Source organism: Pagrus major, chromosome 16 (genome assembly GCF_040436345.1).
Source record: "Pagrus major chromosome 16, Pma_NU_1.0".
NCBI classification, from domain to species: Eukaryota; Metazoa; Chordata; class Actinopteri; order Spariformes; family Sparidae; genus Pagrus; species Pagrus major.
The window spans coordinates 8,259,138-8,274,699 of record NC_133230.1 but is presented as its reverse complement, the minus strand read 5'-3'; the positions used below and the strand labels follow the sequence as shown (position 1 = coordinate 8,274,699).

The following is a 15,562-nucleotide window of genomic DNA, read 5'->3' as shown; positions in this document are numbered from 1 at the left end:
GACATCACTCTCATGTCTGTACAAATATGAAACTACAGCAAGAAGCCGATTAGCTTAGCTTAGCATACAGAATGGAAACCGGAGGAAACGGCTAGCTGCCTCGGTCGGGCACTTGCGACAACGATTTCTTACTACTTCCATGAGAATGGTATCAATGTTTTTTGGACTTCTACTTATGCCAGGTGTCCAGGGTTTTGGCCTTGGACACTTGGAATAACTCTGCAACACACTGCAACACTATTCAATAGAGCGAAGTAAATCAACAGACAATGAATTTGTTATTTTTCACATAAATACCGAACCTGGGCTTCATTCTATCTCAATTCATCCCTAAAGCTACCTCAGTCCTCCTCAAATACTCGGGCAAGTTGACAACGATCTTTTTTCAATGTCGCACACATACACACTTGAAAATGAGTGGTGTCATGAGCAAACGGAGACACAGTAAAACTGAGTCACTTTGACACCGAGGAGGTTGCGTGCATTCCTCCAGCATGACGGCCTGTGGTTCCGTCTGTCTGCACTGGGACAGAAAAAGACCTTTAAGGCCTGGAGAAAAAAATGTGAAAAATGTGACGACGGCCGTTCACTCAGCCCCCACTCTGCACACATACCAGGCCACAGGGTGTGTGTGTGTGTGTCGCCCTCAAGGAACAAAGTGAGATATGATACCCATCTTTTAGAAGCCTCTAATCAGGGAGAACAAAGCAAAGTAACGGACACTCAGCTGGAAGGAAAGGGAGATTGGTGGAGATGTGAGGGGAGGACGGAGAGGGGAAAGAGCGGGGACAGAGTTGAGGAGGAGGAGGGAGGAGAGGAAAGAGTAAAATGGAGGTAGAGAGGGGCACAGACCTTGGATTCCACACTATTATCATCTGCTGCATAGTGAGCATTCCATCTGTTCAACAGCTGGGCTACACACACACACACAGACACACACACACACACACAGAGCAGAGAAGTCGTTGGGACGTGCCTGAAATTGTGGTTGCCTTGGTGAAGGTTTGGTTCTCATGGCCAGAGCCCTGATCGTTTATAGAGGGGATTAGAGACGAGGGAGACAGACCGGGAGACTGGCAAAAGAAAAATGTGCAAGTACACAAGAAAGAGAAAGCAAATAAGGACAGAAATGGAAACAAATCTAAATTAAAATGAAAAAGTTAAGACAGAGAAGGAGGCAGACATGCCCAATGAGAACACTGCTCATTATTGTCTTTCCGCAGTAACCTGATTTATCGGACTTCATGTAAATGAGACACCCAGTTTCTCAAATCAGGGCAAGGGATTTAGAGAACTTGGTCGGCGCAGCTTCATTTCTGCAATATAAAACCTGATTTTCTTTGCGAGGTGCATGTGCATGACAAAGGCTCTTTCTGTGGCAGCAATGCATAAAATACACCATGCATCTTGGTGTCCAACATAATGAAACCCAAAGTTCAAATCAACCTGAAACTAAAATAAATAAATCCCATGTAATTGCATTCTCCAATTCTCTGCCTTCACCTGATTTCTCTCACTGGCCGTGTGCATGTAAACGCAGACCTTGTCCACTGCAGCCTGTGGTGGAAATTATTATATTTCCTTGTAGAGAAATAAATAAATACAAGTAGTCTCTTCTATCATTTAATAGAAAGATAAAACAGAATAACAGAAGGTTCAGCTGAAAGGACAGAGCTCAGTACACAGGAGTGTTCTTGGTGAGTCTGACAAAGACGTACAGATACAGTCACACTTTATTGAATGAAGTGATAAAACATAGAAAAGGGAGAGCTAGGGAGGAATGTTAGATGGCATTGAGCACCATCACAACACCTGCTTTGAGGTGATGAGTTTCATGAGAAAGAGAATGAAACGTACCAAGGACACGACTGTACTTCAGGCCTGATGAAAATTTCCTTCAGGTCAGATGAGAGCCCTCAGCCTTCTCACCGAGGAGAGACATGAGCGTCTCAACTGCAAAGTGACGCCAGAAAAAAATGAATGTGTGCGCATGTACACACGTGTGTTTATGTAAGTGTGTACGTGCTGCGAGCGGCGCAGCGACCTGGCCAGGCGGTGAGGGATTATGGTGGGGGGGGGGGGGATGAGTTTCTCAGAACCCTGACCCCATCTGACCCTGCTCAGCCCAAAAAGTCTTGAGAGAGTGACTGCAGACTGCAGACTGGCAGACGGAGTGGAAGACAACCTCACATTTAGACAGACGGCAGAGGCAGAAAAGAGAAGAGTGACAGAGGAATAGAAATGGAGGAAGGCTCACAAAGAGGCAAACAGAGATTAAAAAAACAAAACAAGAGCAGGCAGATGGAGTGGAGGGAATGAAGAATATTAATTGGCAGAGTCAGAGTCCACATAACTGCAGATAATATGTAAACTTATCTGTTTTGGTTTGTTTTACCTCTCATCCACACCAAGCTGTCTATTTTTCACCACAAGAACTGAGCATTATTCATGCACACAACTGCTCAAACTTAAAAATCTTGAGTTATAGTGTGGACAGCTGAAACAAAATTGCCATGCGAAATGTTTGCACATGCAAAATACCAACAATTTACACGTTTTTCATATTTTGATGCCTCTTTGTTGCCAATGAGTGGACAAAATACAGCATTAGCATTGCAAACATGACAAAGGAAGACTGGACCGACTAACATTAAAACACACCAACAGCGAGGCACCGATCACACTGATCTGCGACCTCTGCATTCATTTTTATCCCGGCGACACGCCTGTAAAGTTTAGTAACTTTAGCAACATCACTGTTGTGGCAAAACTCTGTCTGCAGACACACAGACAGACATATAAACAGCCAGCAAAGTCCTCAGAACTGCTTCTGTGGTGGTTCCAGCTACCAAAGGTGTCACCATGAGCACATTTTGCCATAATGACACACACAGACTCACACTGTCGCGGTTGGTAATTACCATCAAGGTGCATGTTTTAAAGGTGTTTATGTCACGCTGTTGATTTTTGTTTTACAAAATTTCCCATGAACCCTGAGGACTGCACTTTTAAAGTCAAAGTTTTTCAGTCTGGCTTGGACATGCATGTAGAAAGTGAATCTCCCATGACTCTCTTAGTGTTTCAAGCATCTGCCTTCACAACAAAAGCCACAAAACTTTTAAAGAAGTGTCAATGTGAAAAAGTAAGGGATTGAAGCTACTCCTCTCCTGTTTAAGGCAGCCACATCTCAAAAGTAGCCCGCTAATGGACTTAAAATAACACACACCGAACCGTTAAATCTTCAAAATCTTTTAAGTGTACACACATCACTTGAGCAGTAAGCCCGACATGTCTGGGGTTTGCGCGTTTCGTCTATTCAATTACTTCATTAGTTGAAGTCAAACTCAGCCGTTGAAGGGACTTAAATATTATGTAACTCAGTTGTGGTTAATGCAGCGCGGCCTGGTGCTGTAGTTTGATAGTGTGGCGAGTTTATCGCTTGTATCACAAGGTTCATTCAGCTGGATGGGGAAATGTCTGGTGTTCTCATTGTGATTGGCGAGAACAACCTCCCCTTCTAATCCCGCTAGTCCTGTTACATGATATCAGCGGGAAAGACATTCCTCTGCTGCTGAAGCCATCCCTTGTTCTCTCTCTCTGTTTTCTGTACATCCCGCCTTTTTGACTCTTCACTCTCCACTCTCTGTCCATCATGCCACTTCTGTCCTGTGCCCTCGTCTTATCTCCTTCTTTCCTCTCTCAGCATTCCCTCCCTCTAGCCTCTCTCTTCCACCCCACTGCCCTCCATCTTGCCCTACAAACATGGCCGTATTTGGGTTTGTGGGAAGGGGGTTGGTGTGTGTGGTCGGACGGGGTGGGGGCTGAGATTATCGCCATGGCGATCCACATCAAAACAATCCAGCAAGGGAGGGGTGGGAGTGTGTTCACACGTTTTCCAGTCATATTACTACAGTAAGAGCAGGAGGAGAGTTTGATGGTAACACAAGGGCTGAGTCATGACTCGGTCAAAGGCCACCACAGCTAATAAGGATGACATCACCAAAGCATGACACGACATTGTACTTTTATAAGCCTCGTTTAACACAGTCATTGTTCTAAAATTAGTAGGAAACTCAGTCAGTGAGTAAAAAATAGCAATAACGGCACAGAACTACAGCAAAACCTCATCACTGAAACAAGGAACTGGTGTCAGCTGCATGAAACAGTTATGCATCTGCTTTCTTAATATACTTTATAGTCAGTGACTAATGATTTTTATCGCTTTATATTTTAACTTATATCAGTTATAAGCTATAACTAAGAACAAGTGTTGGGTTGGACAACAGGACATTTTGTCTGCAGCTCTTGAGTCATCTGTAGGATCCTCCAGTGGAACATCAAACATCAACATCAAAATAAAAGCTGAACTGTAACCCATTAATTAGCCACTTATTCACATTTACAAACTGATTTAAGGATTTGTAATCTGTAGGGCAAATCCTGCACATTTTTACCTGCAGACTTAATGGTTTATTTGAAAGTGAGACACTCATAATTAATGACTTTAGAGATAACTTGACTATTAGTGACTCACCAGCCAACCTTGGAAACCAAAATATTGGTCTTATTTATGGCTTATAACCGATTTTTAAAGCTTTGGTAAATTATTTATTAATGCAGCTGGATCTTATTTAGCATTTAGTTTTCTGTGACAATAAGAGAACGGCAAGAAATATCTTGAAGTAAGCTGAAATAAAAATATGAGTAACGTCTCACAGTCATGCCAGTCGTCCATGTTTCCAGGCCAATTCCATTCTTGTTCAGGTTAAATCAAATTTTGATGACTAGTATTGTTGTTGGCACTTTCATGACACGGTTATCAAAAGAGTCTGACAAAAATTGACTTGGGAGGAGAAACTTGTATTCATCGATGGAAATGTTTCTTCCATCTTTTTTTCCCCCTTGTTAAAAGGGTTTTTTTCTCAATATGGCAAGTTTAAGGACAGAGGATGTCCCACTGAGGCAATGTGATTGTGATTTTGGGCTATATAAATAAAACTGATTTGATTTGAATTGATTTGATGATAGGAAAAGTTTCATAAAGTCTGAAACAAGGAATGTGCCAAGAACTGACAGAAAATGAACTTCCAGTATGGTTTTCCTTGTTTCAAAACATCCATCTTGGCACATTGTCATTATGTTTGGCAGAAGAAACATCTTTAGAAATTTCTTAGGTTTCGATTCTCTATGTCAACACAGAAGATACATGAACTGCTTTCCCTTATTTTGGTCGTGAAGATGATTGTGCAATTCTGAATTCCTTAAAAGACTCAAAGTGCACTTCAGGAAAAAGAAAGGAAAGCTGGTTTTACATAACTTTAATTTAAGTAACATTTTCCCACTACATAATGGATAGATGTGTTTCCACAGCAGACCACTGTAATGTCTATGACCCATCTTTTCATATTCCTCATATCCCATCCAACAGAGCCAACATGGTGGACACGGCAACAACTCCACACATCTGGTTTCTCCCGAATTCGCAGCGCTTTGCAATGACGTAGAACCAAAGATGGAGGAGCTGAGGGTGCTGGCCCATCTGTTTCTGCTGAAATCCCAGTTTCTCTGAGTGAGAGACAGGATCTGCGGTGGTGATGATGCAGAGCCAATATGGAGGAACATAGGGGACGGGGCTCACATCTGTTTCTGCTCAGCGAGCAGCACAGTTCTGAGGAAAAGGGCCTGTAGAGCTGGCTTTACTGGGGAATGGACACTGCGCTCGCCAAGTCAGCCTGCTGCCTTACTGGCACCGGGGCAATAGCCACACAGACACACACACAGCGAGCAAGGGCATCAAGGGCAAAGCGTAGGCGGCTGTGAGTGTGTGTGTGTGTGTGTGTGTGTGTGTGTGTGTGTGTGTGGTATTCTGGGTTGGACCATACTTGGATGCGTCGGGCCAAGCGGCAACTTCGTCGGAATGTTTATACTCTGTCTTTAACTCTCTGTCTCCCCGTCTTTCCATCTCTACAGAGTCCCTGTGATGTCGGAGTTCGGCTTCATCTTTTTTTCTCTTTACAAACCGTCCATCTATCTCCCTCCTCTCTCATCTGTCCTTCAAATCCTGCATTCCTCTCCTCTCTCTGTTTGCCCCCCCCGCTACCTCCCGCCAATCCTCTGGACCCTCATGCTCTGATTGTTTTACAGGAAGCCCAGTCACGGGGTGTTTGTGCATGTGTGTGTCTGTGCGTCGGTGTGCGTGTTTGTGTGTGTTGTGTGGTACATCTAGCTGACTCAGCCTGATCTCCAGCCCAGTACTGAGACCCTGGCAGACCAGAACAGACACCGGACGACATGCTGACATGCTCCCGTCTGTCATGTGTGTTACTGTTGTTGGAGTACTACAGTCTGCGCCACACGAAACTATGACACTTTCAAACGCTTTCGATTTCTAGCTTTGGCACTCATCTTCTCTGTTACGTGTCTGGTGTGTGTGTGCACACTAAGAAGCTGTGCAGTCTCCCTCACTGCACTGCAGTCAAACACCGCCTCCTCTGTGTGGGTTTTGCATTTGCAGATGTCCAGATTTGCACTCACACTGCACGGTCTATGAGTGTATGTGCGCAGGTTGAAATATTTTTGGAGGAACAAATTGCCTACTGGTCTACTGATTAATATTTTATGCATGTAATTGGACATTTGTCACACAAACTGTGCAAATAAGTCCAACTTCATCCCAATGCAATGCATCCTACAATAATGTGAATTGAATTTTGCAGCAACAGCACGAGCTTGCCTTTTAAAAAGCAATATCCCCATTAAATAAGAAGTTATATATAGACCTAGTGACTTTTTTCATTATCAATTCATTTGTCAATTAATTATTAACTGATGAATTGCTTAGTCGATAAAATGTCCCAAACATATTCAGACTGCTTGTTTGGTTCAAAAAAGAACCCTAAGATATTCAATTTATAATGATATAAAAAAAATGGGCAAGAATTATGTACAGCCTGAGAAGCTGGCAACAGAGAATGTTTGGTATTATTACTTAAAGGTGCAAAATGTAAGAGGTTGCGACCTCTTGAAATCATACCCAAAACAAATAGAGGGCAGTATATCACAGAGTAACTGCTAACTGCAGCTAACTGTAGCTGCCTTTAGCTAGTTAGCTCAGTTAGCCGTGCAGCTACATTGTAGTGGTCTGATCATAGATACTGCATATGCTGAGAGTGAGAGCTCAGAGCACTGGGGTAGTGTTGGTGTTGTTTACACTACTAGCAGAGGAGCTTTGGACTGCTGGGTGGAGAGGCTTTTTAGGCCCACACGTGTTGTCAGGTTTTTAACTAAAATTCTTACATATTGCACCTGTAAATAAGCTCTTAATTATCACATTTGTTATCAGTTATTTTTTTTAAGCAACTAAATGATTATCAACTAACCGTCTCAGCTCCAGTGAACAACTTTCAGCGGCTGACAGCAAAATTAACAGCGTGTTCTACGGATTATCCGGAGTTGTTGCTGCTGAATCTTTTAAATGTCATATTTCAATGCTGTGAACAGAATAAACACTAAAGTCACATCTCTTTCGTTGAGCTGGAGGCAGAAATATGAGAGACAAATATCTCAAAATGCAATTTCCATAATCCAATATGATTCTATATAAAAAACAATTCTTTCACCACAAAAACAACATTACATAACTAGTAGACTTTCTTTATACGTCGGGCAAAAGTTCATTTGATTTATTCTCACATTCTACACCAATCTAATGGATCGTGGGAAACACATCTACCCACACCTGATCCAGATGTAATATTCCTCTGATCTGACACCCTGCTGTGAGGGACTAGACTAAAATTTTATGGGGCGGGTAAATTTTAGAAAGAGTTTGACAGTTGCAGTGACGGAGTGGGTGAATATATGTGTCTCTTTATGTTTTCCTGTCATCACCTCTGCACATAACCCTGTGCGTTATGTGCGCGCATGTGGGCATAAATGAGATACTCTCGTCTTTTTAATAACTCAGACGGACATCTGACGTGTCAAAAGACATGTCATTAAAGAGGAACAGTACCACATGTGCACTTCTATGTGTGTGTGTGTGTGTATATGTGTGTGTGCGATGAGGCTTTGCTGCAGTGTCTTAAACCCGGAGCTCAAAGGTTTCCTTCATCTCGAGCAGGACTCTACAGGTATGCGACTCCCCCCTCCCCCTCCTGTCTCCCCTCTCGCTCACCCACCCCCGCCCCCCCCCCCCCCCTGTGGCTCAGCCTTCACCAACAAGGCCGGTATTGTAGTGAGGGTAAAACGATAGCGCTCAGGGACGGGTTCAGCTATGTGGTTACTCAGACAACCTCTCTTACCCCCCCCGCCCCCCCCCCGCCACCTTCCCACCTCAAATCCCCCTCCACTCCGGATCCCTTCACCTCAGTGAAGGCTGCATGCACCCATTCATTTTTTTTTTTTGGGTGACTTTCTGTGAGGGGAAAAAAAAAAAGAAAGAAAAGATAGAGAAAGGGAGGAACGAAAGGTGTGTTTTATCTGGCCCGCTTGAATGCGGAGGGGCACGGAGGTTGAAGAGGACAAAGCCGGTCACACAGAGTCGGAGAGGGAGAGGTCAGCGAGGAGAGGAGTTATTCTTCCACAAAGAGATATGAGCTGGTTTTGTTACATGTTGAGATATGCAACAAAGGCCCCTTCAGTGATGCTTTCTGACAACATCGGCACGAAGGATTAAAGAAATACGCAGATGTTTGCTGTGAAATCTTAAAATCAAACATGGAAACACAAGTTGCACCTTGTGTGTGTTGCTGCCGTGCAGGTCTGTGTGCGACTGTGAGTCTGCGTTCAGTTTGCATTAGGCGTTATTCAACGCTTACAAAGTCAAAACCAACCAAATCAATGTACGCTTTCCTGAAAGAAAAGCTTTCAAACCTCCTGTGAACACTGTGTATGCCAGTCTCTCTCTCGCTGCTTTGTGTGTGCGAGTCCCCTACCTTGTGTGTGTGTCTCTGGTTCACTGTTTCGTGGACTGCTGCGAAGGCGTCTCTCTGGCTTCTTCCCTCCTGGACTGCCGACTCCGCCCCCCGACCCCACTGACCCAAGCGATGGGGCGTGTGATTTGTTGCTGCATCGGAGATGAAAATTGCAACAGCGTTTAATGCGAGTTACAAGGAAAATATGCAATCATACGAGCCAAAATGTTGAAATTTAAGTCCATATTTGTGCACAAGAATACTTGTGAATGCAAGGAATGACTGGTTGAGCTGTTAATGAGGATTGAGTACAAATAACAAGTGGCGATGCACCGAACGATCCAATTTTTTCTGTCTGCAGATACTTTTTTTTTATTCTCAGTAGAAATGTTCCTTTGTCCAAGCAATGACTTTTGTTTTCTTTTGCAAAGCACCAACTCAAATTATTGCGATTTTAACTGCATAAAGCAATCATTGAATAAAAAACAACCACAAATAATAGACGTGTTTTGAAGCGACAGACCATTAAGTGTCTAGACAGCATGAAACAGAGTAAGAAGACTGGTGTTTATCGTGTTTTTGCCATCCAGATTTATATAATTTTGGATAGCTGACTATTAGCTCAATCATAGCTGATTTTCAAAGAATATATTATATCTTAAGGATGATATTTCCTGAGAGACTCACAATTTTGCCCCTTCTAGCTGCAACAACTACCCAGTCGGCACTAACTACTATTATTTTCTTACTTTTGACTTTCAACACTTAATGGTCTGATCATAGCCAGTATTCTCCAACAAGTTCATTATTTGAGCTAAGATAAAAGACAATCATCGAGACAAAGCCTGTCTCGGAGGGCCACAGAGGCAGTATGGTCACCTGTATCCGTTGTGTGCTGGCCCCAGGCTGCCCTTATAGAGAGTGGAGGGAGGGGAGTTGAGTCGGTTCTGCCGCTCGAGTTGTCTTTCCTTTATCTTTTTGGGCTGTGGCTTACTGTACGTCTCCTCTCCTCTGCCTATGTAGTTAGACATCCCATAAACTGGGATAATTTCTGAAGGAGAGGAGCAGGGATGAAAGAGGAGAAGAGAAAAGTTATGTCAGACTAAAAATCTGTGCAAAGCATATTTTTAATTGGATTAATAATTGGATTTTTAATTGAACATAAAAACTCCTAATTTTCCTGCTGTAGCGTTAAGTCCAGTCAGCATGTCCATACCTGGATCGCCGTACATGGGGGGAAGGTGGTGCTGGTAGTACTGGTGGGGGGGCAGCTCCCCGGGACTGACAGGGGGGTAGAAAGAGTGAGAGTTGGGGATGAAGTGAGGGTGAGTCAGGTAGGGGGGCAGGTGGTGTGTGGGGGAGAGGGCCGGAGAATAGGAGGGAGGGTAGCATTCTGGAGACTGGGGGGTCACCACCACCCGGCGGACCCCTGTGGTATCCTCCAGCACCTGAGAAAAGGAAGGGAGACGAGTGTGAGGCAACATCCACAATAATACATTTTTGTTTTAAAACGCTTAACTGTACGTTTGCACCCAGTCATATCCATATCATACCCATATAACTCATATCATGTTACCCATGTCCGGAAGAAAGCAAACATATCTGCCTTGACCGCCAGAGGAGGAGTAAAAACCTGTTTCTGGGATTTTCACAGATAACAGTACACCTGGAGATGTTGCACCCTGACAACTCCAAATGGCAGCGAGATGTGTGTGTTTGAGAAATGTAAACATGAGTATCCACAAATCATGTGTGGTCTGCACGTATTCTGAGAGCTTTGTACATTGTTGAGTGGAGGATTCCCTGAATTTTGCTTTCCAAGTGGATTCAATTTTTTAGGATTCAAGGGGATAGTATACAGATCATCAACTAGTAGAAGTAGTTCTCTCACTCCTGCATACATTTTAGACTGTATCACAAGTTTCTATGTATAAAAAGTGTCTACTAGGGCAATATTATTAAAGGAATAGTTCATCATTTTGGGAAATATGCCTCTTGACTTGACTTTCTGCAAATATAATGCATAAAGTATGAAGAAAGGAGAAAAAGCTGTGCAAAATTACCAAAATCAGCTAACCAGCACCTGTAAAGCCACTAATCGACATGTTATGTCTTGTTTTTGTTTAATATGTGCGAAATATAGGCTGAAAAATGACAATTTATGGTTTAACAGGGGATTATGTGCCACAATATTTTTTGGCTGGGAACAGAAACTTACTTGTTGCCACCATTAGGGTTGCAACTGACAACTATTTGTATTACTGACTGATCTGCCCATTACTTTCATGATTAATCAACTAATCTTTTAGCGTATAAAAAAGAAAGTGAAAAAAAAGCTCATCACAATGTCTCAGAGCCCCCAGTGACCTCTTTAAATTTCTTCTTCTGTCCAACTAGTTTCATTTCTATCTTCATTTACTATCATAAATGACAAAAGAAAAGCTGCAAATTCAGACATTTAAGATGCTGGAAGCAACAAATGTTTGACATTATTGCTTAAAAATGTTGCATTTCACTTTCTTTCAATCGACTAACCAATAAATCGACTTATTGTTGCAGCTCTAGTCCCTGTGAGGTATCTGAGGCAACTCCAGGCTAGCTGTTTCCCCCTATTTCCAGTCTTTGTGCTAACCTAAGCTAATTCGCTGCTGGCTTCAGCTTCATATTTACCAAGGAGTTAGAGTGGTGTCAATCTTCTCCTCTAACTGCCTGCAGGAAAGTGAATGAGCATATTTCCCAATATCTTTTTTTTTCTTTATATCTATATTTAAAGCTATTTTAAGATTTGAAGGTCCTGGAGCACCTGCTCTTACAAAATTATGCTGTCGATCATTCTCTAAGAGCAGGTGCCCTGTCTGCCGAATGGTGGATATCTAATATAGGAATGAGCCGCATGATTTATTTAACAACTGAGACATTGTGTTAACGGGATGCTTCGGCCCTTTAAGCGATGAAAACAAGAGGCGCAATGTTGTCATCAGATGGTCTGCAGATTTCAATAACAACACGTTTCAAACAACTGCCTCACATTAACATAGAGTCCATACATGTATTCACTTTCACATTCATGGACACACACACAAGCACGCACACACACACACATTCCAACTATTCAGACGCTTTCACAGGCCTGCATTCCAAGCAGAGAGCAAACACACACTCCCTGCAGAGAGGGGAAGTCATCTGCTGGTTCCTAACAACAACAACAACACACACACACAGTCACACACACACACACACCAAATAACATCCCCCAACCCCAAAACCCCCACACTTACTGAGAGGCAACCGACTCGGTGCCAGAATACGACAGAAAGAAAGAGGAGAGGGTATTAAAGAGGGTCAGGAGGGGAGGACGAGGGGTTACAGAACTAATCTGAGTGAGAAAAACACAGAGGGGGGAGAAGAAGGGAGGAGGAGGAGGAAGAGGAGGCCCCCTATCTGCCCCTCATCCCCTCCTCTGCGGAGGAGGAGAAAAACAGAGTGTTGACAGGAAAACAGGAGCAAAGTCCCTGCATGAGTACATGTGGACATGAGCTACAAGCCCACGCAACATTTACCGGCACACACAGAGTCCAAATAATACAAACTGGAAGGGGACCCACAAATATGCATGCACATGTGCACACACCCGCCCACCGTCACGATGCAGCCATTAGCACAAAACCACCGAGGACACACACACGTGCAAAATCCATCTGTCAATACACTAAATTTCCACCACCGCAGTGCTTCTCTTTCTCCATCCATCCCTTCTTCCACCCCTCGCCCCACAAAAACCTTCTCACCCAGTGCCTGTCTCCGCTATCAGGCTTGTTTATGTAAGAGTGACAGTGTTTCCCGCTCACTCTTGGCCCGGTCCCTACTAACACACACACACCCACACACATGCAAACACAAACACACACCCACGGTGAGCCAATGACCTGACTTCCATTGGCATCGGAGCAGAATCCCACCGCCCGCAGACAACGGATGAAATTGTAACACTACACTTGCGAGGACAGAACAATTGGCTAACGCTGATTCACTAACCTTTGACCCGTCCACATGACTCCCATTGCAAACCCCAAACTTTACCCAACTCTTAATGTCAAAGTTAAAGTATTTTTAAAAGCCTGAGGGAGATTTTTCTAATCGTTCTGTTCTAACGAGGCCATCTCACACACTTTCTCTGACACACACACATGAGAGCGTCAGAAAAACAAACAACTAAATTTCAGCACATTCCTTCCTTGTGCTCTATAGGTGGAGGAGGCTGCCTTGGTGACTACTCTTTCCACGACTCCAACAGCCCCGACGGCTGCATGCTGTGCACGAGCTCTCCACAAATAGTCTGACTTCCATCATTACTAATGCTTGCCATTCTTGAATGATGACCACTTGACCCATGTCTGAGAGCTGCGTATCAAAGACAAACACTGTGCACGTCGAAAAAGTTTGAAATCTATATCAGCCAGTGCTCCACAGACACGTGTGACTTGCAAATGCTGCACTCTATGTTCATGTTGCTCAACCGTACTTGTAATGAAACCATGTCTTGGCTGTAAATGCTTAATTTTAATTTGATTTTCCTTGCTGCATTTCAGGAATTTCCGAGAAACAAGCATCAGTATGTCGAAACAAAACAGAAGACATGCTGCTCAAATGCCACCAGTAATGTGACACCTCATTAAAGAATACTGAAGGCTATATTGCGTTATATTTACCTTGGAAACAAGGAACATTTTTATGCTTAAAACCTTCTTGTTAGTAAGAGAAATATGACTCTAAGAGTCAATATCAGAGCCTGACAGCATAAGAATCCTTTTTTTAGTCCAGAAAAGAAACCACCAGCTAATTAAATGCAGTTGCACACTCTGTGTTGGTCTCCCACTGTGTCCCAGTGTTATTTTGACTGAAACTCTCCCACACAAACAGATGATGGACAAAAAAAAACATGGGGAAAAACTGGGGAAAAACTAAAAACGTAAACCAACCTGTGAGATGTATCCTGGGGGCACGTGGATGGGGGGGATCGACCCATTTGGGGACATCATGGGAACCTCAGCAGGACCTGCAGGGGAGGAGAAGAAATATTTATTTAGAGTTAATTCTCATTTACATTCGTCAATCAGCACTTCACATGCAGGGGAAACAAACACTGCCACACACAATGAGGGGCAGGCCGTTGAAAGTTTAACAGAGTTGTGTAACACTTTTGTAAAATGCCACTTCGCATTCCTGTAGATCAACCTGTATGTTGGGTTATCAGTGTTAATCACCTAGAGCGTGGCTGGCCTCTAACTTTGGTCAGATAATATATAAGCAACGTGGTACTCCTCACAATTGATATTTTCTATTTATGTTTTTTTGTTAGTTATTCATGATATAACCTCTTAATGTTTCTCTTAAAGTGCACCAGATTAATGCATTTAACTTTAAAATGATCTAAACTTTCTTCCAGTCTTTGCATGTATGTAACAAGTGTGCAATGTACGTAGTATGTAGTGCGAGTATGTAACTTTGTGTCGGGAATGATGCCCCGGAAAGATCCCTGATATGTAAGATTTAACTTTTTCCTGCTTCCCTCCCTTGCTTACTTCAGTGCATGCCCTTTTTTTAAGTATTTTCTTCTTTTTTTCTACTTCTGATTACTTAACATTATTTGAATATTTCTTTTCTTTGCATCATTTAAGTTGTTTAGCCCATAAATTTTAAACATGGGTGGGGGTGGTATCTACCAGTCAAAATGTGTCTATACAGTGAGTTGTAGCATTTTCCCGGACACCCCTAGAGGGTCTGCAGTCCACCCACCATCATCTTACAAAAACACTGGTTATGCTACATAGGTTGTATAAATGTTAGCCAGCCTTTCCCTCTTCTTTCTTGCAAACAGATTCTAGGAAATGACGATACCGGCATCATGACGGATGGATGTATAACACACGAGGGCACACGACCGCTCACATAAAAAAAAAAAAGAAAAAAAAACTGCTCCGAAGAAGAAAATCTAATAGAATCCGCAGATTGAAAATGATGTTGACTTTTCCACTGTCCTTACACCCCCTCCCCCGTCTCTCTCTTCCTCTGTCTCCCTGTGATGGAGGTCTGCGGCTGGTAAAGTCATTGGGACGCCGTTGGGACAGCTGGAGGCAAACCTGGCCTCGGAATAAATCACACTGCGCACACACACACAGACACACACACACAGAGGCCCTTACTTCCTACAAACACAAGTATTAGACTGATCGTTTCTGTCCATGTTAACACCTGTTGAATGTCGGTTAAATATTTCTGAAAGCTGGTCTCATTTAAAGGGGCATTTCCCAAATTCCGAATGAAAACCCAACATATTGTCTCACTTACCTCCAGTGGTATAATTATGAGACAAAAATGTTTTTTCTTCCTGTCATAACTGAGGTCGACTGATCCTTTAACTGCTCTTTGATTTTCCTCTCAGCTTCCTTTGAAAACTTCCCTCTTATTTCATTCCCAAGTCTCCCTTTTTCGTCTTTTCTTCATCCTTCTGTATACCTTCTGCTCTTACTCCCTACCTGTCGTCCTCCATCCTTCCATCCCCATTTTCAGAAATTTTATCCTGCATGATCCTCTCTCTCTTTTTCCCTCTCTTCACCTATTACTCACCTCACATCCTTCACTCCCTC

General features: G+C 43.2%; 1 protein-coding gene across 2 annotated transcripts in view; it reads right to left on the bottom strand.

Moving 5' to 3' along the window:
- fndc3ba (fibronectin type III domain containing 3Ba) overlaps nt 1-15,562 on the bottom strand; it is a 98,568-nt gene that overhangs the window by 37,388 nt on the left and 45,618 nt on the right. For both annotated transcript variants that reach the window (XM_073483071.1, XM_073483070.1), the window contains exons 4-7: nt 13,895-13,971; nt 10,132-10,363; nt 9,795-9,966; nt 8,937-9,067 (exon numbers count right to left, since the gene is read on the bottom strand). In XM_073483071.1, the coding sequence (XP_073339172.1) occupies nt 8,937-9,067; nt 9,795-9,966; nt 10,132-10,363; nt 13,895-13,971 (612 nt within the window). The remainder of the gene's footprint in view (nt 1-8,936; nt 9,068-9,794; nt 9,967-10,131; nt 10,364-13,894; nt 13,972-15,562) is intronic.